A 22,658-nucleotide genomic window follows, 5' to 3' on the forward strand; every position below is an offset into this window, starting at 1 on the left:
AGTTACCATCGAAGTAGAGTCGAGTCGAGTGAGAGGGGAGAGATGCATTTAAAAGACATTATTGGGTTTCGCTTTTGTTTTATTTTGCAGGTGCGCTAATCGCCGGCTAAGCTGGCCCCGGAACCGACCAAGTAGCTGGCTAAAAGTCAGCTAATTAGTTGACACTTTGTCTTGGGCCACTTAATTAGCCTTTGCTGCAGTTTGCTGCCTGCAGCTCTTGTCCCCATCCCCATCCTCATCCCCTCTAGTAGAGCACGCCCCGCACATACAAATTGCTGGTGGGGACAACTGCATTCCAGTTGCGTAACAGAAATGGGCGCCAATTAAAGTTGGCGTCTGGGTCGGAGTTGGCAGCAGTGGCAGCAACAACGACATTGGCGCCATCCAAAACTTCGTGGGGCATATTTAAACTTTTCGCCATTGTGCAATTTGTTGTTGTTTGCGTTTGCGTTAGCGTTGGAATTTGTATGTATGATTTTAATTCCATTAAAATTCGCGGATAGCATGCAAAATAAATTTACAAAAATAATAATTGTGAGCAGCGAAGGAAAAAATAACAGGGAGAGAGAGATAGAGAAAAGGGAGAGAGAAAGAAAGAGAAACATATTTTCATTGCTAATACATTTTACTCGCAATTTTATTTCAGATTTTTCATTTCATTATTTTTTTTTGTATGTTTTTTTGTTGTTTATATTATTGCTGTGCGTTGCTGTGCTAATTAAATGTGTAAATTTGTTGAACTTTTTAATTGAATGCGACAAATGTCTACAAAAATTAAGCGAGACAAGCAGAGAGCACACACAAAGGATTGTCAGGACTCTGTGAGCTGCTGTTGCTGTTGTTGTTTCGAGTGCTGCAGCTGCAACTGTCGTTGCCTTTGTTTATAACAAAAGCTCGTCAGTAATTTTTAGTTCACTGTGGAAAAAATACGCAACAAATTGTTTAACAAGTGTGCAGTCTAAACAAAAACAATAAGTGCAAATGAGGACAATGTGTGCTTGGCATAGTAATAATAATAATAATAATACAGCATAAAATAAAAGTATAATCAAATTAAAATATTTAGTATAATAGATATTTAACAATGCAATATATTCGATTCAATTCGGGTGAAGCAGGCAGGCAGACGGGAATAAAGTAAGTACAAAACTTAACTATTCCTCTTTGTTCTCCACGGCTGGCACTTCCCAATACTGTTCGTCCTGATGCTGTTCATCCTTCTCCAAATTGCGGAAGCTAGTGTACTTCATGACTCCACCTGCGGCACGTAGCAAGTTTGCACAATTAAATTAAAGGTAATTAAAGATTCGATTCGATACGGATTCCGATTCGAATTGATTTCGTTACGCACCTGCCAAAATACCACCTCCAATCGCAATGAGTAGTGTTACAGCAATGCCAAATAGCTGATAGCCAGCCTGTGTGCTCGCATTACGTCCAAGACCCTAAATTGAAGATGAACATGAAATGGGGGAGTGTATTAGCTTGCAGCAAAAGTGTGTAATCAATGGCAGCTGTTTGCTTACGCCCATAATTTTGGTCACTGTGCCATTGTTGCCATGCACCATGGCTGGGAAAATGTCTTGCAGCTCGGATTGATAGTCATCTGCGGTGACCATAGATGCGACAATTGCTGAGGCAATGGCCGAGATAAGGGCTGGCATTCCATGCAGATTGTGTACGCCACAGGTGTCGTGTATTCTCAGATTACTGGTCAGCCAGGGCTACAGAAAATTTGGGGGTAGATGAAACGTATTAAAGAAACGTGCTTTAAATTGTGAGCGAACTAATTAAACGTTATAGAGGTGAAAAATGGCAACTGCATATCACAAAAAAAAAAGAAGAGTCTAAATTTATTTACACCTTGCAAGAGAGGATGGAGGCAACTTCACGTGCAACAACCGGTTGCAACATGGCACCAGAAGCCGACGGGCAACAAACTTTACTCATTAGCGTCACATTTTTGCACTAGGCGTGCACTAATTAAAACGCAGTAGGCGACACCACGATGCCCACTCCTTCCTCCACTGCTTTAGTGTGCTTCTGCTGCTGCTGGACACAGTGTCCGCAGCTCCAGAACAGAACAGTCGGCAAAACTCCAAAAACGTAACTCTAGCTTCGCCAACGCGCCACAAACTGCCTGCGAGCTAGGCATTTGAATAGCGCCTCATGTTTGTATGGATTACATGGCTCTCTCTTGCTCTGTGTGTGTGTGTGTGTAGTTCGGCAGTAGTCCGGATGTGGCCCCATTAGTGTGCTTCTTCTTGTTTTGCCAATGTTTGCTCTTTTTTTTTTGGTGGGTAGTCGTTCCTTTTTTTGGGTGGATACTTGCAGTCGTTCAACTTACGGTTAAATAGCGATAGCCGAGCACCGAAACCGTGCCAGCGATAATGCCAATTAAGACAGCGCCGTGTGCGCCGAGCAGCAAGTTGCAAACGGTGCCAACAGCAACACCGCCCGCCAGCGTCGAATTCTGCACGTGCACCATATCCAATTTATTCTCATGGCTGACAAGTGCGGATACAACGAAGGTGGTCACTGCAAGAGACAAGCGAGAAGGGTGTTAGAGACTGTGTGGGGGGAAATAAAGGAGACAGTGAATAACGTTACAACAACATGCACAGAAAGGGCTCCCAGTAGGCTGCCTTTTCAACGATGAACACTACTTCAAGAGTTCTAGTTACGTTTTCAATGGCCCATGCCCAAGCTGTTGCCGTTATGTAGTTTTGGTTTGGCAATAGATAGCCATTTTGTGTTATATTTTCGTTATTTCGCTTTAATTAGGCTACTACACTAAGTACTTGAACGGGTGAGCTTCAAATTGAGCCGCAGTAAACCAATTAGTATTTATTTTATCGATACGTGCACAGCATCAGTCCTTGGAAAATATCGATTCTTTGCAGCTTCCAAATATAATCTGGCAGCTCTATTCTTTTGAATATCACTAACCCCTTTTAATCAAGGTGGCATCTCTACAGTTTTTTCTGCGCCGCCATTTGCAATATGTTGAAAAAGCAAATTGGGTATATACATATGTAAATGTTTAAATAATTGTTGTGAAGTGCGTTCAAATTGTGCAAGTAATGCTTAAGTGTTAAGTTAAGTATAGTTGTAGCTGCACAAAGTTAAAATTGGTATAATGCAAGTGTTATTTTCTTTTTTTTTTTTGAGTGAACAAAATATCACCAAGTAGTGCGAATGCTGAATAAAAATGTTGTGTTAAAAGTGTTTAAAAAATAAAAGCTGCTGACTCAGCAAGAAAAGTGTTAATTGCAATAAATTTAAGAGTTTGTGCTAATCGAAAAATATGCAAAATAAAATGTAAAAATTAAAAATGACTGCATTTATGTGTATGTGTGTGCGTGCGTGTGTTTTTTCTTCCTACCAACCGTTGTAATATCGGTATTGTTGCAACGATATTTCGTGCTCATCGTGCTTTCAATTAGTGCGCGATTATTCGTTAATCGATAGTGGTTGATCAATAATTTATGCATGCGGTCACTCTGTTTTATTGTTATTGTTTTGGTTTTCTTTTTTTTATTTTTGCAAGTGCTTAATTTGTTTATATGCGGGGTGTGCCATATAAGTCAGTGCTTAATTAAAATAAATGCGATCCACAACAATAAAGCAAACACAAAAGCATATCCTGTTATTGCACATTGCTGAGTAAGTCATGCAAGGATCAGCTAAATTCATATGTATGTGAGTAAATGTTGATATAAATAATAATTAAGAGACAAGTTACTATAGCAATGTAGCAGTAGTAGCAGGAAGCAGTTTGCTTGGGGTGCAAAAATTGTGGGTACAAAGTTTGCGGCTCTAGTTGGAACAAATAACATGCTCTTAAATCATCCAAGTGGAGCAAATGGGATACACAAGCCGCAATTCTCGGCCACAACCGCAGTTCATAAACACAAAACTAATAAAAATGTAAACAAGGCAACACACAGAATGAGACGACTCCTGTTGTCCAGGGTAACCATTGAAGGGAGGCGGCATACTTCAGTTTATTACAGAGGCAAAAGCATAAATCTCTGCAAAAATAACACTAAATACTTAAAAATCTCCATTTTATGGCGAAACATATGTTGCAGCAATAATAATTTGCATAAATTAGTTAATACGGGACGCCGCTCGGTTTCTGTGGCAAGTGCAAATAAGCAGTGCAAATCACAACAGCAGCAACAACAACGACAACAACAACAACAGCAGTAACGGCAACATCAACAACAAACAATGAAACCGCAGCAATTTCAAAAACAGCTTTTGACATTGTCCAGGCGACGAGAGTACAACAGAATCTGGCTTAAAAATCAATTAAACAGTATTTTTACAGCCGGGTCCCCAGAAATTCTCTCTAAACCAAAGCCAAGGCAAGGCCAAAAGCAGCAGCCCGAGATTCGGGGCGTCAGTTGTTTGTTGTTTGTTGCTGTTGTTGTTGTTGCTGTTGTTGGCGCTTTGCTGCTTGCACATTTAACAATTTAAATTAACGCCAATGGTGTCACTTGTGACTATAAAATGTGTTTTGTGCTTAACATTGCCGGCCAATGCGGGCAGCCGGGCAGGCAGTATGGTAAGGTATGGTATAGCATGGCAACAACAACGACACAACACTGGCCAGAAGTAGGACTGGCAGAGGAGATGGCTGGGGATATGGAGCCACAGCCGGCAAAGAGGCGTAGAAACCGTATTTCGGACCCAAGCTCGTTTCGAACTTGGTGTGAAAACAACAACTGGGGCGTATTTTGCTGTTGGCGCCGCATTTGGACACCGAATGGCGTCGTCTGCTATGCATGTCGCAACACCCGTATGGTCTACACACACACACTCACACACTCTTGGATGTCCAGTGTAGAGTGTGTGACACACCCAGAAAAACGCCTCTAATTTCAGCATTGAACTGAATCCCAGCTTTAGTTTAATTAAGGCAACAACTAGCGGAGCCAAGTAACTGGCCACTGACTGAACGGGACAACGGCCCAAAGCGAGTTGGCTGCCCAAGCGGCAGTGCCCCACGTTGACTCAACTAATCGCACATCCTTCCGCATAAAATGTCCCCGTCTGCCCGACTGCCTTGCCTTCTCTCTCTGCTGTCTAGTTGCGTCTAGTTGTGTTTGCAACTGTGGGGCATTTTAGTGCTCAGTAGAAACATAGTCAAAAGTTTAATGAAACTGAGTGTTTGCTACTAAAGTTATTTATAATACAACTTTGATCCCTATTTGTTGATTATTTTGCAATTCGATTTTAATGCGTGATTGTTATAGAGTTTCCACTCATCAATTGGTAAATTAGAGATATCACTTACAAGAACTGAACGATTCTATATCACCTAAAAAAAGAGCACATCCGTCTAAAAATACTTTAAAAACAAAACTCAAATATATTATACATTCTTACAAATTCTTCATTATAATAGCATTTCTGATGAATCCTTTGTAAAATTAGGCTTGATTACCTACCAAAAGAAACTGGAGTTCTTAGAATTGCCTTATCTATGTATCAACAATTGTTGGAAATATTGTTAGAAAAGAAACAAAATTTATTTTTACGCTAATTTGTCGAAGGGGGTCAATGTATAATATTGTATCACATTCATTTCAAACTTGACAACAGCTTTCTGACTATTTTTAAATAAAATTGCTAAAAATATGTAGATTAACATTGATTAGTAATAATTTTCACTAATATAAGACTCAAACTTAGCATTAATTAGTAATAACTGTCGCTAATATAAGCTTCTAACTTAGCATTGATTAGACCCAAAGATTTGCAGCATCAAAATACTTGTCATCTTAACAGGGTATCTCCTAGAGCAAATAGTTTATCTAGTCTTTGGCTAGCTAATATGTTCTAGGACGCTGTTTAGGTGTTAGCTCCGCAGTTGCAACGTGAGGGCTTTAATATCATGGCCAGGCTCAGGCCACAGACGCCCCAGTGTCGCCGTCATAGCGACTCATGGTCCCACTCGGACCCGCAACCGCTCTTCCAATGTTGCTTGCAGCTTGGCTTATCTCAGCTGTTGTTGTTGGTGTTGTTGTTGATGTTGCTATAGCTGTTTTGTTGGTCGTTGTAGTCGCTGTAGTCGTTGCCAGGCGCCCTTTGTATACATTTAATTTGTGTTTTGTTATTTACATTAACCGAGTGAGGCAACAGCAGAGACTGTCTCCCCTTCCCTCCCGGTTGCTGCCCCTGCAACTACACCACTTTCGGGTTGTTTTTGCTTTTAGCACATTTTCTATATGTTGTGTACGACATGGCCATGGTCAAACATAGTTGACCCATACACACATAGAAACACACACAATCACATAGACAGCTAAATGCTGGGCAGCTTCTACTTGCTGCTCCAAGTGTCCAAGCTCTTGGGGCCGTTTTTATGTGCGCTACGTGCTCAAAATAAATTTTCAAATGTGTTAACGAAACTATTTGACATTTAATTAGTTTGTGAGTTGCATGCATAAAGATTTTGCAACAGCAGGAGCTGCCTGCTTGCCTCCTGGATCTCTGGATCTGGATCTCGAGCTCTTAACCTTTTTCAATTTCAATAGCTAGCCGACGGAGTTAATAGGCCCGCGCCAACATTATAATTAACGCAGCTGCCCAGGATGCATAGAATATAAATAGAAGAGAGCGAGAGAGCTCCGCCACCCACTTGAGCCAACTAATTGCCAGAACAGAATGACATGGCACGTGACTCACCTGTTGCCGCGGCTAATGATAGGAACGTGTTCAAGATGGCGCGTTCTCCGCCGGATCCCTCGGCCAGCACCGAGTTGAAGCTGGGCCAGTAGACCCACAGGAAAGTGGTGCCGATCATGGCGAATAAATCGGACACATAGTTGGCACCTTCATGCTTGCCTGCATCATTCTGGTCGCTGGCAGGACGCAACATCAAAGCCACAGCGAGGCCAAAGTAGGCGCCAAAAGCGTGCACAGTTATGGAGCCGCCACAATCGCAGATCTAAGAAGTGGCAAGAAAGGAATTGGATAAGGTTAGAACGGGGATTAACTAGGAATATCTCAGTGCAAACTTACACTCAGTATATTGAGAGCCAAATACTCGTTGCCCGCAAACAGCGCCACCTCAAAGATGGACATGCAAAGCAGCTGAATGGGCGTGGTGCGTCCAAGCAAAGCTCCCATGCTGATTAAGGGCACGGCAGCTGCAATATCCGCATCGATGATGCTCTCCAGTGAAAGGCTGCAAAAAGCAAACACAGGGGGAGAAACTTGTCAGGATAAAAAGGACTTTTCAAGTTGCCGGCGACCTTTGTCTCTGCTTGTCGTTTCACTTAGCGTAAGTAGCGCCTGTCGCCACGCCCACTTTTCCAGGCGTTGTGGGAATTGAGCAAGTTAAAGTAATTGCATGAATTCATTAGAGCTCGGGGTTATTTTTCTTAATTTCTTCCGCAAGGACACAGTAGAGATGTAAGATGTAGACACCGAGTGTGTTGGTAATTTATTTATGCTGTTTGCACAATCATTTAGATGCGGGGCAACTCACCTGATCTTGCCACCTTCCATGTGAAGGAAACCCTTCATCAGCACAGCCCACTGCACGACGAGGGCAGCCATAAAGAGAGTATAACCTGTAGCACTGTAGCCATATTTACGCAGAAACGTCATCAGGAAACCGAAGCCAATGAATATCATAACTTGAATATCCTGGAATTCTGAAAGGTGAAAGAGAGAGAGAGAGGGGGGGATAGTTAGTGTATGAGTGTTGACTGTATTTGACGCCTTGGCACGCGCTTATTAATTGAGTCAAGTCGTTTCAATTAGTGGCCCAATTGTCTGCTGCCAAAAGTCAATTGCATTGAGATTGATGTCACCATGGCGAACGGTGGCCAAGTCGAGCACCGATGGAACACAGAATTTGTGCTCATATGTGTGTTTGTTTGTATGTGGGTGCAATTAGTGTGAAATACGGTTTAATTTATTTATTATGAATTGCAACAAGTTGTTTACAGACGCATTTGCATAAATTGAAATTAATGACTTTAATTATTCATTTGTGTGTGCGGCTCATTCCGTTCACTTATTCCAGTTCCCAGTTCCCAGTTCTCGGTTCAGTTCGCTTCACTACAATAGAGTTCGGCTTCTTGTTTCGCTTCGGTTCGGTTTCGGTTCGGTTCATTTGTGTGTTTTTTTTTGGGTTCGTCGCTTGCCCATTGTGGCAAAAGTAATTAATGCAATTGGTGCCGCGGGACTTCAAGGAGACTATGCGAAAAATATCTTCATTTATTTATGACCCGCCAACACTTGGCTGACAAACACTCTTGGCTGGCTCGCTGGCTGGCAACACAGCCAATTCTCTATACTTTATAGAATAAGTCTATACCCTAAAAACCTGGCAAGTGGACCGGGTAATAGCTTTAGCAGTCTCAAAGCTATTTCAATATGAAGGATTAAATGTACATTTTTTAGCAGGGGTTTTTCTTGCTTAGCTTTTACTTCATCATTCGGATGTAATTAATTTTTGATAGTCAATATTGGGCTTCAAGTTTGCTGCTTACTTTTTGGGAAGTCTAAAAGCTATTAAAATTGTGGTTTGAAATGTGGGCTATTGAGAAATAAACACCATTATAAAATTGGCTCAACAAATATTTTTTATTGACAGGAAATGGTTAAAAAATACAAGTTAAGTTAAGAATGCACGAGAAAAAATTGATTTGACTTAGAATTAGCAGAACACTGCTAATTTATCTCTTCAAACCACATAATATTCAAACCACATCAATAATAATAATAATATTTAAGATTCCCGAAAATTGTTCAGATAAAAATTGTAGAAGTTAAAAAAATGTTGTGTGGACACAACTACTTATTGCGGTCTTAGTTGTTTTGGTTGATAATCTGGTATATTTTGCACTTTATGGTATATTTTGAATACTATATATATATTAAATACTACCAAGTGTAACATTTTAGGTATTTTGTTTGTTTGTTTGTATTATTGCGGAATATTAATTTGGTATATTTTTAAATTAATACCGCACTGTTTTTATTTACAATAGGTAGAGAGTATCTCACAGTCGTGCACTCTCGACTGTTTAAATTTCGCAAATGAAGAAATCTTATCTTCCATAATCTCCAATTACTTTTTCTTCTAGTAATCCAAATGATTAGCCATTATCTCCATCTTTACATATGAATATATTTTTACAATTCACAATTAGTTTTCTCTTGAAATATTATATATAATTTATTTTATTATTATTATTATTACAAAAATCTTGAAGCTACTAAAAATAACAAGCTGAGATAAAACATAATTTATAATTTAATACTCCGTCGTACTCGTATTCGCTTGTTTTGATAAGCTCAATTTCTCTGTCGATAAAAATGATGTAACTTCGCCTGAAGAGGTTTGCTTAACCTAGCCTAATTTCAAGATATTTTATCAGCGTCGATCTTTATCAGTTGTCATGCGCGCTGCATGTAAAACATATTTATTACGATGTCTGGGCTTTGCTCTGACAACCAGCATTATCTCTTCTGAGCATTTCACACAAATGGGTTACATTTACAGTCTATTAATAAGACTGATGAGTGAGTCAGTTGTCAGCTCTTTGAAGCTAAGATACATTGATGGTCTTATCGGCTGTAGATGTCGCGGAATTTCATCATGAGCAGTGTCGATGACATGCTTACACCTATGATGGACAGCACCTCGGCCGCCAGCAAAGTCCATGCGCCATGCAGATAAAGATAAAGAGTCCGTCACTCAATATCAGGCAGTGTTTGCACAGCAGGCTTACTTATTAGCCTTCGATTTTGGACTTTCCTTTTGAATGTTGGCCGACAAGTCGGCTCCCCTTTCACTCTCTTTCTCTTGCTGCTGGTCAGTCAATTAGTTGTAAATTGTCGCATATCCAATAAAAGAACCCCAACTATTTATATATACATAAATTTCCCACAGAGTTCCCCATCGTTATAGCGCAGCTTAAATTTTGCACAACGTTTGCGACTAATTTTAGAATCAATGACAAAGTTTGCCAATGTTTTATATTGTGCCCGGGGTGCGAAGGTAAGGAGGGAGAAAAAAATCACGTTGGCTACTCACGCGGATATTTCGAAACGTGTTCCTTTGCTGATCCAGCGTCTTCAGCTGCGATTGGCGCCGGGAGCACAGCCTTCTCGTAACGCACGAACACCCAGAATAGCACCAGGAAAATTATTTGCACAATCATCAGGACAATGTAGCCCGACACTTTGCTACCCGGCGTATGCATTGTGGTGGCGTCTCTTTTTCCCCAGTCTCAGGCGAAGCAAGAAAAAATTGTGTATAACAGGCGATTGGAGTTTGCACAAAGTCCTGCCAGTGTCGCTGTCGCTCTCTCCTTTCTTTCTCCGATTCTCTTTTGCTCTCGTTATGCAATTGAAATCCGCGTCAGAGTCGCTGCAGCACGCGTGTGGATACGACCGGGAATTAGAAGCGTAAGTGCCACTAGACAGGAAGTCGATAGCCCCAGCTAGCTAGCTAGCTGTTCGCTTCTCTGTCTCTATATATTTCTCTTCTTCGATATGCACAAATAGGCGTGCGTATTTTCTAGTTTTTTTTAAAACACAAGCACACGCACACAGTCACTCACTCGCGTAGTGGGCGGAAGGAGGCGGGCACGATTCACTGGCACGATCTGATGCCGCTGAGCGCAATGCGCGTACTGATGCCGGTCACATTGTGCGAGGCTCGTAAGTAGCTGCCGCTTTACTGCTTCGCATGTGGTCAACGGGGCGTATGTGCGATATATCCAGCGATTTATTCGCATGATATAACTATTTGATTTAATTTGCACGCTGCTCGATGTTCGCTGCTCGCTACTTGCCAGTTGCTGAATTATTTACTGCTCAGCGTTTTGCGACAGCTTATCTGTGGCTTCGTAGTTTCTATTTTATTTAAATTGTTTTGTTTTAGCTGCAATGTAATTTCAATTTGAAACCGTACACACAAGACTTTTGTGTGGTGTTTCAATTGATTGCTGCATCGTTATTATTTGATGAGGGCAGCGTGCAACCGGCAGCCAGCAGCTGCTTAAAGTTTAATATTTTGATTGTGGCTGCTGGTCAACTTGAAATTTATTTAAAATCACTTAGTGAAACTCTTTAACGACAATGGCAAACAGAAGCAAATCAAGAGTATCGAATCGCTTAGCTACTTTTCGGTTATCGCCAGAAAGCAATTAGCACGCTGTCAACAACACAATTGGCCATAAAGTGTTTAAACTACCCCAGAAATGGAGCAGCTGATCGCTCGTTGATGATGCAAAGCACCCGACGGACGGGCCACACATCTGCTCTTCCCGCCGCCATCAGTCGTAGTCATTAACAGTTTTTTTAGTAGTTTAGTGCGAAATTAATGGGCACAATGAGGCATAACGAGTCGCACATTCGTGCGAAGAGCTTGGAAAAAAAATACTCTGAATGTGGAATTTTGTGGTTCGGCTTTGAATATGGAATCGAAATGTGTCAATGGATAGCTATGAAATGAAATTGAATGAGGATTTATAACGCGAATGCACTCAATTCTCTATTAAATATAGCTCAATATTTATTTATACTTTCATTCAACAATTCAAGTTTATTATAATTACTTTATCTATTTATAAAAGGGCTTGTTCACTTTAAGCTATTTCTAATTACAATTCTATATATATGCCACTTGATAAATATCAAAGAGCATTTAACTAATTGCCAGGGAAAATATCATAAATAATTAAAAAGAAAGAGTGTGTAAAATAAATAATAAAACAGACCTTTGCCAAGCGGAGGCAAGACAGTTGCTGCTGTTTGGTTAAGGCGGCCGTTGGGGCTGTTGGGGCGTATGATTGATATTTATTTTTTCAACAAACACAAGCACCTGTGTTAAAATTGAAATTCTCATAGCAGGGCAACAATAATAAAAAAGCAAACCAAAGCAAAATAAAGTAAAGCAAAAGCAAACCGAGAAACCGACATAAGAAAATGTGTGAAGTTGGCGCAAAAACCGCAAATGCCAGGCACGCGCTGGGTAAACGCTCTTTAGATCTGTGAGACCAAGATACAAAAAAATATACGAAATGTAAAAAAATAAAGAAATGGTTAGAACGAAGAAGAGAAAAGTTATCAAGGCTTGCGAGGGGAGTACTACTATATCAGGCGCCATTTGGTTCTTCGTTTTGTATGTTGCTACAGCTGCCGACTCTACACATACTTGGATGTTCCTGAGGGGTGCTGGAAGGGAAGGGAAGGGTCGAGGCGTCGGGGGAGCGTAAAATTTGCATCCGCAATCACTTTAAATGTTTCCGTTCGAATACGCAAATAAATCGAAAAGGATTTCCAATGAATGCTTATGAGTGTGCACCGTTTTCCCATTCTTCCCCGCCCACGTACGCGTTCTTGAAGCCGTTGCAAACCCTTGTTAATGTTGTTGTTTACAACAAGTGTACATGGCTAAATCCGGGCCAAAGCACAGCAACAACAACACCAGCAGCGGAAGCAACAAAAAACAAATAGAAGCAGTTAAAAAAAAATACAAATAAAAAAAAATTGATAACATTGTAAAACGGCTGCCAAACTGTCAGCTGCTGCTGCTGCTGCTTGAAGATGCAAGTCTCCGACTCCGACTCAGTCTTAGACTAAACCTCAACCTCAGGCGCCAGAGCCGTGCAACTTGCGGCCAGTCTGAGGGCAAGCAAAAATGTAAACTCCATGTGTATTCTCTAGGTTTTCTAGCAGAGCCATAAATAAATATGAGCGACTGTGCACTGACACTGCAACGTAGAGCGAAGAGATGAGGGGGCAACAATGTTGACGATATGTTGATAAACTTTAACACCACAAGCCGAGCGTAGCACAAACACACACAAAGATGAGCAAACACAGCGTGTTTCCAGTATGTAAATCTCAAGGTAATCGCTAAAATAAAAAGAGTAATTCTCTTCGAAAAAGAAATGCGAGAAAATGTGTTTTTCGGAACGTCACTTACAGGTGCTTTCAAGATCTCTATTAAGATCGCTCAAAATCGTTTTCAAAACTTCACTTAAAGTTGCTTTAAATCTCTATTTAAATCGTTTAAAATAAAAATATGTAATTTTCTTTAAAAAGAAACGCAGGAAAATGTGTTTTTCGGAACGTCACTTAAAGTTGCTTTAAGCTGGCTGCATTCGCAGCAATAGCAACAACGTGTATAACAATGGCAACAACTGGAACAACTACAACAACAACGGCAACAACATTCTCATCATCATCAGCAACATCATCATGGTCGTCCCAGTCGTCGTCATCGTCGTCGTTGTCGCCATCGTCGTGGTTGTGCAGGACCAAGTCTTTTGTGTGGCTTTGTTATGCCAACCAAAGTATCCTTCAGCCGGCTGCCTGACTGGCTTTGCCGGCATTTGTATCGCTGGCTTTGCTCCACTCTGTCTCTCTACTGCAGTTCGCTGGGGTTTCTCATTTTTTTTTCGGCAACTTGGCTCCGTTACACAAATTTCGACTGCCACTGTCTGCTGCCTTGGTTGGTGCCTGCATGTGTGGCATAGCTGCTACTACTGCTGCTGCTCCTCTTGCTGGTGGTTGCGCCTAAACGATTTGCTTTTTGTCTGTTTTGTGTCAATTTGAAATCCGCTTTGGTTATGCGGCTGCTGCAACTTCTACGCTGCTTTGCCATCCGCCATCCGCCATCCCATCTTCTATCCATTGGCCTGCTGTCGCTACTATAGCAAAGCTTTGCGCTGCGGCAATTGTTGGCATTTACAGGCTACTTGGCTGCCATGGCAGCTATGCAACATCAGGCTTGAGCTCAAGTGCCGCTGGGGGATTTTTCAATTGCGTTTATAATAAATTTCGATTTGTCAGCGCAAAGCGGACAACTTGCGTCGCTTCGCCTCGTTTGCCGAGCCAAGTACCAAGTTAAGTGTGTGCCGCAAGTAGCATCAATAACAGCTGCAGCAGCAGTAACTCCACTTACCGCAACATAGTTGAAGACTAATTCAAATTACAGCCTGTTTATACAATGTCTCGCTATTGATATTAAAATCTAATTTTAGCTGTGAAAAAGCTAAAGTGCCATCACTCGAGTATTTACTCGATACGCTCAAAAGTATGCAACAAATTGTGCAAGCCCCAATGCAATTACTCGCTCAGCCTCAAAGTCTGTCACACTTTGTGTGTGAGCCAACAAGTTGGTCTAAGACCTGTTTGCAGCTGACAACAAAATGCGCTTCGATTTATAGTTAGACAACTTTCAATCTGTCTGTCGACGACAAGATACATATAATAAAGATAAAGACGACAAACTGGATCACAAGTCGGCGCCTCTAAATCGCCGTCATAAAAATATCAAAAGCCACGCCATCAACCCCGCCCAAAACACAGCCATTAAATACTGGAGCGATTAATCGATCCAAAAAAAATAATTTACATTTTGTTTGTAACAAATAAAGATTTTATTCGATTGATTGATAAAAAAACGGAATGAATTTACGTTCTGCGCTGGCCTAATGGAATTATATAACTATTAATATATGTATATGTATCGGAATTTTCATTGGAAACGTTAACTGCTCAATGACAAGTTCTGCTTCCGCTTAACCTTCTATTTAGGCAATTTCTGTGGCATGCGATGGCTGCACAGGTTGCACCTGATGCACTGTCTGTGCTGGTGTAATCGTGTGTTGCACACTCGGTGTTGGGTCGTGTGTCGCTGCTGGAGTATAAGTTGTTGCTGTATCGGGGTCCTTGTCCAAGATGAACTTGTACATAATAAAGTAGAGGGCAGCACCCAAAAGCAGCTCTGCGATAGCCACACAGGTGACCACAGCCCAACCAGGTATGGCAAGTCCAGCTAAAAGCATGACAAATTGTTAATTATCATAAACGATCAAATTACAATACCAAAAAAAACTTACTAAAGTAGTTGCGAGTAAGTGTGCGGCGACCGCGATTAACACGTCGTGTGGCTTCAGTTTCCTGCATGAAACAAGCAAGCAGAACTGTAAAGAAAACGAAGCAAAACAAATGAAAGAAATTAATAATAGCTAAAAACGCAAAACGAATCGTGTGTGGTCTCTAAGCTAAAAGCTAAGCTATCAAACGGAGCATCACATCATATCACACATCGGATCACATCACACATCGTAGCGTATCGAATTGGTCAAACAAAAAAAATACAAAAAAAAATAAAATAAACGCGAGAAGCACGAAACGGAACGGAACTCATTGAAATCGACGTTAACCATTCATCAAACAGATGGAGCTGACATTCTTGTTATTTGTCCGAAGAGTTGTTTAAATATTAATAATTAATTATTAAGAAAATATTTAACAACAGAGCCACAAAAAACAAAAGCCAGCGCGCGCCAAGTTCGATGATAAATCAGATAAACACTTGACCAAGGGAACCTGAGCGATTGAGAAGTTGCTTCAGAGCAAAGGGGGGAGGGAGCATTTGGGGGGGGGTCTTTGTTATGGCATGTTCTGCCATTGTTTCCATTGCGGATGTCAGTTTTGATTATCTTCTCTCGATTCTCAGGCTTTGCTTCAAACTTCAAAAGTATTTCTCATCGATTTCGTTGTTGCGTTGTTGATGTTGTCGATGTTTGAGGTTAGTGCCACATTAACCATTTAACATTTAACATTGTAAATTTGAATTTTATCAATTTAATTATCGATTTGAATAGCAAAATCAACAAATCGCTTGGCCAAAGCAGCCCATCGAAGGGACACTCGACCGCTAACCGAAAACTAATTGTTTTTCCATATTTCATAATTTATACGTTGAAATAATTATTGCTGTGCTTGGGCCACATCCGGTATTAGCAATGGGCCATTACACTCAGCTTTAACCAAATAAAATATTTATGGAATAAATTAAAATATAATTGTCAAAATTAAATAAGCAATTCCAAAGTGAAATTACATTTTCAAATAGAGTGCAACTAAATGTGTTTATATATTAACTTTTATAAAGCTGTTTTTCCTGTTTATCTTGCTTAATGTTAATGAATGTGGGAGTCTTTGGGGTTGCTTTAGATAGTGTAATTAAAATTTAATTTAAGACAATTGAAAATTCCTCTGTTTTTCACACATAAAAACGACACAAACATAACCTGTTACACATATATTTAGGGGGTTACTCATTACAAACAATAGCACGATTGAGACACCGATGAGTAAACCAAGTTTATCAGTATTAATGTTGGTCATAACACAAGGCAACTGATAAGCGCATATTTTTGTAGAGTTTCCGCTAGTTGTGGAATTCATTTTCGTTGTTCTACTTGATGACACATCCAGCACATACATTTTTTTGAGTCTCATTGCCAATACATTTTTTTGAAAAATTTCGCTCTGATTTAAGATTTATTTCACGAACACTTTTAATATCGACGAACGATAAGTAATTTATTTGTTGCCCGAAATTAAATCATTTTGGACACACATTTTAGCTCAACGACAGATTTTTATCATGCTTTATTTAAACTCTAGTCTGCTCTTACATTTTTAATGTGTGTAGAGTTTGCTCAAGTTGTGTAGAGAAGTTGTGGACTCTATTCTCACAGTTTCACTTGATGACACACACACACACACACACAAACACTCCGTTTGATAACTAATTCGCACTCAATTCATTAAGAATCGTATAGAAGCTCACAAATACTTTTATATCTCATCAAACTTTAGACTGTTTCCGCTCAAAACTTGAGACATTCTTAGCAATTTGCAAAACTTTACCCAGACATATCACCAAGTAGGTGGAACACTTTTTCGGCCACATCATATTCACTCGATAGATTGATTTCGCAACTTTGAAATAAACTTTTTGCGTCCCGTATATGGGGCAAACTGCTTGTCGAAGTATAAACTAAAACTAAAACTGAAAACCTGAGCACGATTTTGCCGAGCGACAGGTGAGCGTATCTTATCAATGAGGTGTTATCGTTGAAACGATAAGATAAGATTAAGTTGGGCGGGTTTCGAGTTTGCGCAATGTGGAGAAGATAAGGAGGATAAAAGATAAATTGCTTTTGTTTTTTATAAAATGTTTTATTGTTGTTTCGGTTTTGTACTCGAATTATTCATAACTCGTTATCATTGACTAATACGCTTATGTTAAGTTCAATTGAGTTCGTCAGAGCAATTCAGTTGCATCTGGCAATCTCAAAGCCTGAGGAGGTGGGTGGGTAATTAGTGTGGGTCTTTAGTGACGACGGAGCTTGAGGCGACGGACAGTCTTGTAACGGTAGCCATCATCAGCCAAGATGGTGGGCTCAGCGGGCACATCGATGATGGGGGTCTGCTCAACTGGGGGCAGGTATTCGTTGGCGAGCTCGCTCACATCACGACGACGACGGATCACACGGCGGACGGTCTTGTAACGGTAGCCATCCTCAGCAACTGGGGTCTCAATAGCGACGGCCTCAGTAGCGGCAGCCTCAGTTGGGGGCAGGTATTCGAGGGGGAGTTCGCTGACATCACGACGACGACGGATCACACGGCGGACGGTCTTGTAACGGTAGCCATCATCAGCAAGGACAGCGGATTCCTCGACGGGAGCAGCAATAGCGACCTCCTGGGTAGCGGCAACCTCAACTGGGGGCAGGTATTCGTTGGAGAGCTCGTTGACATCACGACGACGACGGATCACACGACGGACGGTCTTGTAACGGTAGCCATCATCAGCAAGGACAGCGGATTCCTGGACGGGAACCTCAACAGGGACCTCCTGGGTAGCGGCAACCTCAGTTGGGGCAGGTATTCGAGGGGGAGTTCGTTGACATCACGACGACGACGGATCACACGGCGGACGGTCTTGTAACGGTAGCCATCATCAGCAAGAACAGCGGATTCCTCGACGGGAGCAGCAGCAACGACCTCCTGGGTAGCGGCAACCTCAACTGGGGGCAGGTATTCGTTGGAGAGCTCGTTGACATCACGACGACGACGGATCACACGGCGGACGGTCTTGTAACGGTAGCCATCATCAGCAAGGACTGCGGATTCTTGGGCGACCTCAACAGGGACCTCCTGGGTAGCGGCAACCTCAACTGGGGGCAGGTATTCGTTGGAGAGCTCGTTGACATCACGACGACGACGGATCACACGACGAACGGTCTTGTAACGGTAGCCATCATCAGCAAGGACGGCGGATTCCTGGGCGACCTCAACAGGGACCTCCTGGGTAGCGGCAACCTCAACTGGGGGCAGGTATTCGTTGGAGAGCTCGTTGACATCACGACGACGACGGATCACACGACGGACGGTCTTATAACGGTAGCCATCCTCAGCAACTGGGGTCTCAACAGCGACGGCCTCAGTAGCGGCAACCTCAGTTGGGGGCAGGTATTCGAGAGGGAGTTCGCTCACATCACGACGGTGGCGCAACTTCAGGCGACGCACGGTCTTGTAACGGTAGCCATCATCACTGAGCACACCCTGCTCGACTGGGGCATCGATCGACTCGGCGACGACTTCGAGGTTATTGTCCACTGGGGGCAGGTACTCCGTGGAGATGGAGGTGGCCGCAGCAGCTGCGATCACAGCGAAGGCAATAACGAAGAATTTCTGTAAGAGAGGTTTGGACGATGAGTATTGTTGAGTTGATTTCTAGGGGTTAGTCCTGTGGTTGAGTTGTTATCCGGTTGGAGGATGGTGAACTAACCATTTTCAAAGATGCTCCTAGACGATGCGTGTCTATGAGATTAATCCAAATTTGATTCTGATTTCAAACCAGACCTTACGACACTATTTATACACAGATTTTGCGAAAAAGTTCTCGCAGAAGCAGAAGCCGCGGCAGAAGCAGCAAAAGCACAGCTCTGTGTGCCATTCACTTTGGAGACGATACAAAATGAAACCGGTTACTGCTCCATGCGGCAACTAACACTAACGCAACGTATAGTTGAGTTTGCGGCGTCGCGATCTCGTTGTCGAGTTGTCTATGTCGATCGTATGTTTGGGCCACTTCTTCATCATCTTCATCTCGATCGCCATATCTCCATTGATGGCCGGCATTAGCCGCTCTTAGTGGTTTGTCTTGTCTAGTTGCTATTGTCAAAAGTATCTCAAGCCGAGAGCACACATCAATTGTACTCCTCCTCTGTATCTAACGCTTGCCTATTTACCATATATGTATGTATGTATAAAAACAAATGAACAAATGATGCGAACCATAAAAAAAAACTAATAATACAAATACATATATATAAAACAAAACGAAAGTCAACAATACATTTGATTTGATTCCACCGAAATAAAAAAAATAAAAATAAAAATACTAAAAACTAAAGCTGAAAACTTCTCAAACAACAGAAATGTTGAACGTGGCGGCCACGACGATATTTGGATTGTCTCGAGACTTTTGGCAGAGAATCAACAATAGTTGAGGGCTCCGTGAGCTTCGCTAGTCTCAATTTATTTGTATCACATTATACAGACATTATTGCATATGAATAGCAGGGGTCGATCGATTGTCGATTGATCGCTTTAGTTGGTAGATTTTCAATGCCTCCTCGCGTGGTAATTGCAAGCGGAAGTTGTCGTTGTATCGTTGTCGCAAAACGTTGTCGTTGTTGTCATTGTTGAACAACGTTCGCTTCTTCGTTTGGAGTCGGCCTGATGGACAGGTGGTGTATTTTGTTACTTCTTTCAATTTGTTTCATTTTTCAAAATTTTTTTTTGTATTTCATTTGTTTTTTTGGCGACTCTTGATCAAAACGCTTAAGGCCAACGCTCAGTTGGCAGTTGGGATTGAAAGTGTATGCCATGATGGACGCGAGCTCTTGAGTGTTGCTATTTTCGGTTACGCCACATTAGGCATCTATTAATAGCGGGGTGATTTAATAGATCTACTCGAATAACGAATCGATCGTTATGAAATATTTTGAAATATGCCTCTTCAATATGCTTATGCTTATCTGCTCGTGGCAAAGTTTAATTTAAATTCAAATTTAAATTTATATTTGCCGCCGCTGCTCCAATTGTACACAAAGCACGCAATAAATCTCATCAAAATGCTAAAACCGATTATCATCATCTTCATCTCCATCATCGTCATCATCCCCTCTCATGTGGGCGTCTTAGAATGTTAAGATCAGTTTTTTTTGTGTGTGTGTTGCCTTTTGTTACTGTTGTATTCTTTTATATTATTTTTTCCATGTGCGTTCCATTAGCTTAGACAATGGGAGAATGTCGATCGATGGAGATCTCGTTTAAGTTGAGGATATGACGGGATGGAAGACCTTGGCAATTCTATTTATATTTTCTAAATCGACACATAAGTAGAATTCTACTTATGCGTATTGTTATCTACAAATTTAAGATATGCTTTTAATGTTTACGACCAGTTTATAAAGATATCATATAACATTGTCGCACAGCAGGTGGAGCAAAAAACACATGCTCCTGGTTTATTTTGTCATTTATTCATTTTGTAAATGGCGCACACATAAAAAATATATATTCAGCCATTGCTCTACAGAGTTCTGCATATTTAATTTATATCTGGCAATCAACATCATCATCAAAATGCCACTGCGCATTGCACATTGCTTCGTTCTTCCTATGCGGAAAAACGGACAAAAATAAATAGAATCGGTGGGCAGAATTCGCTTTCGGCGTTTCCTGACGCAAACGCAACAAATAAAAGTAAAGCAAGAATCAAACAGATATATACGTAACATATATAGTAGAATATCAGCATATGTATGGTGTTCCAAACAGGTCCAGTCGCTGTTGCTGTTGCTGCTGCTGTTCTTGATTCCAGTTTAATTCTATACGTATATCCATAAAAATATAGGCAGGCAACCAGTAGTCGCCCCCAGTCCATGCTGAGTTTCAGTTTCAGTTTCGGTTCCCCGTGGCCCAATGTAAAACGTATAAAAATCGACGCATGGTGTGGCACATCCGTTCCCCGGTTGGAGTCGAACGTCCAGGATATGCCCCATGGGTCAACTTTCAATCATCGAGCTGGCAGAGACAGGCTGTGCCGCGATTAATCCAATGCATCGGTGTCTGGGAGCATCGCAACTGCAGGTACATCACAAAATTGGTTGAGTGGCCCGTGGTTGAGAGGACACCACGACGTTCGCTCGTCTTGTACACGGGACAATCATATATCGGACTTGGCTCTGCCCCGCCGCTGCCCCGTGGGATTTCATCTGGTAATCTTAGCACCGGGCGTAGATAGATTACGGGCAGAGTATCGAATAATATTTTCGAGAAAGATTCATCGACTTCTTTGGTCTTGCGATTCCAGCGAGCACCCTCAATGAAAATACCCTGGAGTGTTTATAAAAATATATAATTATTTAAATATTAAATAATACACTATTAAAAACATAAAGTGATAAAATGAAAAATTTTTTAATATAAAGTGATAAACTTAATAAAAATGTGAAATTAATTTACATTAAGTATCTAACAGTAAACTTATAAAAATAATAAATTAACATAACAGTCTTAACGACTTAATATATTATATAAAAATGAGAAAATATTAACTTAGTGTTCAACTAATATGAAATCATTTAGTTATACTTGGCGGTTAAGCATTTTCTTAAAATAATTTAAAAATGTATTAATAAATAAGTTCAATTTAAATGTGAACAATGTTTCAGTATAACCTGATCAAAAAGTGAAACTTATTTCAACAATAAACTGCTTCAGTTTTATAATTGGGATTTAAAAACGCTTGAATAATTCGATGGAGTAATTATAAAATGAATTAATGGGTGATAAATAAAAGTTGCACAGTCTGCGGTAAATTTAAAGTAGCACCAATAATTTTAAGCCAAGTGAAACGTTTAAATATTTCATTGGAACAATTATAAAGTGAATTTATAACGAATAAAAAACGTAGCAATAATAATCTGAAACAAAGTGAAGTATCTATAAAAAAAAGTAGCGGTATCAATTTGAAACTCAAATGGATAATTAAAATAAATTTAAATATTTGAAACTTTGTGTCTTTCTTACTTGTATAAACTTTGTCTCATCATTTATCTCTTTTTGTTCCTGAAGAGTTGGCAAAACAAACGGTCGATAAAATATGTATTGTGTTATCGTTTGGTCATTCGCAATTAATTTGTTTTAAAATTAAGTTCAGACCCCCCTCACAGCTCACACACTTACCCGAATATAGGCACCAATATCAGCAACTTGTGTGGTTTGTGTTTCGAATTTGGTAACCGCAAATTCAATGTTGATCATATCGATTTGGAAGCGATTTTTGCGCGAATAGTTTTGCAGTACACCCGTTATAAAGGACTGGGTAAAATAGAAGCCGGAGATCCAGTAGACATTTGGTTCACCGTTCTCGATCCACGACTGGAAAAAGGCCAATCTATGGGGAGGCAGAATTTGCAGACAGATGAGTTATCTTATTTTTCAATTTGTTAATAAATATTAAATATTTGACAACAAAAGGTTGCGAGTGCACAAAGCAGTGGCAGCAGCATGAGGTCTCTCTCTTTCTGTCTTCTGTACACACACCAAACACACACACAGCTTCATCGTCCTTTGATGTCAATAGCAAATAAGATTTTTGCCATGAATGGCAGCAACAATATTGAACGGCAACAGGATGGAGTTGAGGATGAGCGATGGGAACGAAAAGGAGAGGGAAAGAGGAGTGCTGCGATATATGAATGCGGCACACCCAAACACATTTATTATATTTG

General features: G+C 40.9%; 4 protein-coding genes and 1 long non-coding RNA gene across 5 annotated transcripts in view; 1 reads left to right on the forward strand and 4 right to left on the reverse strand.

Annotated features, from left to right (window-relative positions):
* Positions 1-619: 619 nt before the first annotated feature.
* LOC133839932 (ammonium transporter Rh type B) lies at positions 620-10,688 on the reverse strand. The gene is made up of 9 exons (XM_062271583.1): positions 10,067-10,688; positions 7,505-7,673; positions 7,036-7,201; positions 6,700-6,961; positions 2,348-2,538; positions 1,527-1,724; positions 1,352-1,445; positions 1,156-1,258; positions 620-915 (listed from the first exon to the last, which is right to left on the reverse strand). Exons 1-9 carry the CDS (start codon positions 10,233-10,235, stop codon positions 882-884), a joined length of 1,386 nt encoding a protein of 461 aa, XP_062127567.1. The 5' UTR covers positions 10,236-10,688; the 3' UTR covers positions 620-881.
* LOC133839935 (uncharacterized) overlaps positions 3,400-22,658 on the forward strand; it is a 50,350-nt gene continuing 31,091 nt past the window's right edge. Inside the window, exon 1 of the long non-coding RNA XR_009894149.1 lies at positions 3,400-3,702. This is a non-coding gene — a long non-coding RNA (uncharacterized LOC133839935). The remainder of the gene's footprint in view (positions 3,703-22,658) is intronic.
* On the reverse strand, positions 14,403-16,858 carry LOC133839934 (uncharacterized). Its single transcript, XM_062271585.1, has 3 exons — positions 16,714-16,858; positions 14,889-14,972; positions 14,403-14,824 (listed from the first exon to the last, which is right to left on the reverse strand). Exons 1-3 carry the CDS (start codon positions 16,757-16,759, stop codon positions 14,580-14,582), a joined length of 375 nt encoding a protein of 124 aa, XP_062127569.1. The 5' UTR covers positions 16,760-16,858; the 3' UTR covers positions 14,403-14,579.
* Positions 17,005-18,737, reverse strand: LOC133839933 (uncharacterized). The gene is given in 3 exon segments (XM_062271584.1): positions 17,005-17,730; positions 17,733-18,543; positions 18,641-18,737. Coding segments are annotated over 3 exon segments (1,365 nt in total). The 5' UTR covers positions 18,644-18,737; the 3' UTR covers positions 17,005-17,179.
* LOC133839931 (dynein axonemal heavy chain 3) overlaps positions 19,631-22,658 on the reverse strand; it is a 41,288-nt gene continuing 38,260 nt past the window's right edge. Inside the window, exons 52-53 of the mRNA XM_062271582.1 lie at positions 22,111-22,321; positions 19,631-21,258 (exon numbers count right to left, since the gene is read on the reverse strand). Of these exons, the coding sequence (XP_062127566.1) occupies positions 20,935-21,258; positions 22,111-22,321 (535 nt within the window). The 3' untranslated portion in view covers positions 19,631-20,934. The remainder of the gene's footprint in view (positions 21,259-22,110; positions 22,322-22,658) is intronic.

The sequence above is a fragment of the Drosophila sulfurigaster genome, chromosome 3 (genome assembly GCF_023558435.1).
Source record: "Drosophila sulfurigaster albostrigata strain 15112-1811.04 chromosome 3, ASM2355843v2, whole genome shotgun sequence".
NCBI lineage: Eukaryota > Metazoa > Arthropoda > Insecta > Diptera > Drosophilidae > Drosophila > Drosophila sulfurigaster.

Coding starts and splice junctions, on each gene's coding strand:
- LOC133839932 (XM_062271583.1), bottom strand. CDS start 10,235: ATGCATACGCCGGGTAGCAAAGTGTCGGGCTACATTGTCCTGATGATT. Junction 7,202..7,504: donor ATGGAAGGTGGCAAGATCAG/GTGAGTTGCCCC, acceptor TGCTTTTTGCAG/CCTTTCACTGGAGAGCATCA. Junction 1,259..1,351: donor TGGAGGTGGTATTTTGGCAG/GTGCGTAACGAA, acceptor TACGTGCCGCAG/GTGGAGTCATGAAGTACACT.
- LOC133839934 (XM_062271585.1), bottom strand. CDS start 16,759: ATGATGTGGCCGAAAAAGTGTTCCACCTACTTGGTGATATGTCTGG. Junction 14,973..16,713: donor CTACTTGGTGATATGTCTGG/GTAAAGTTTTGC, acceptor TTTTCTTTACAG/TTCTGCTTGCTTGTTTCATG. Junction 14,825..14,888: donor ACTTACTCGCAACTACTTTA/GTAAGTTTTTTT, acceptor TCATGCTTTTAG/CTGGACTTGCCATACCTGGT.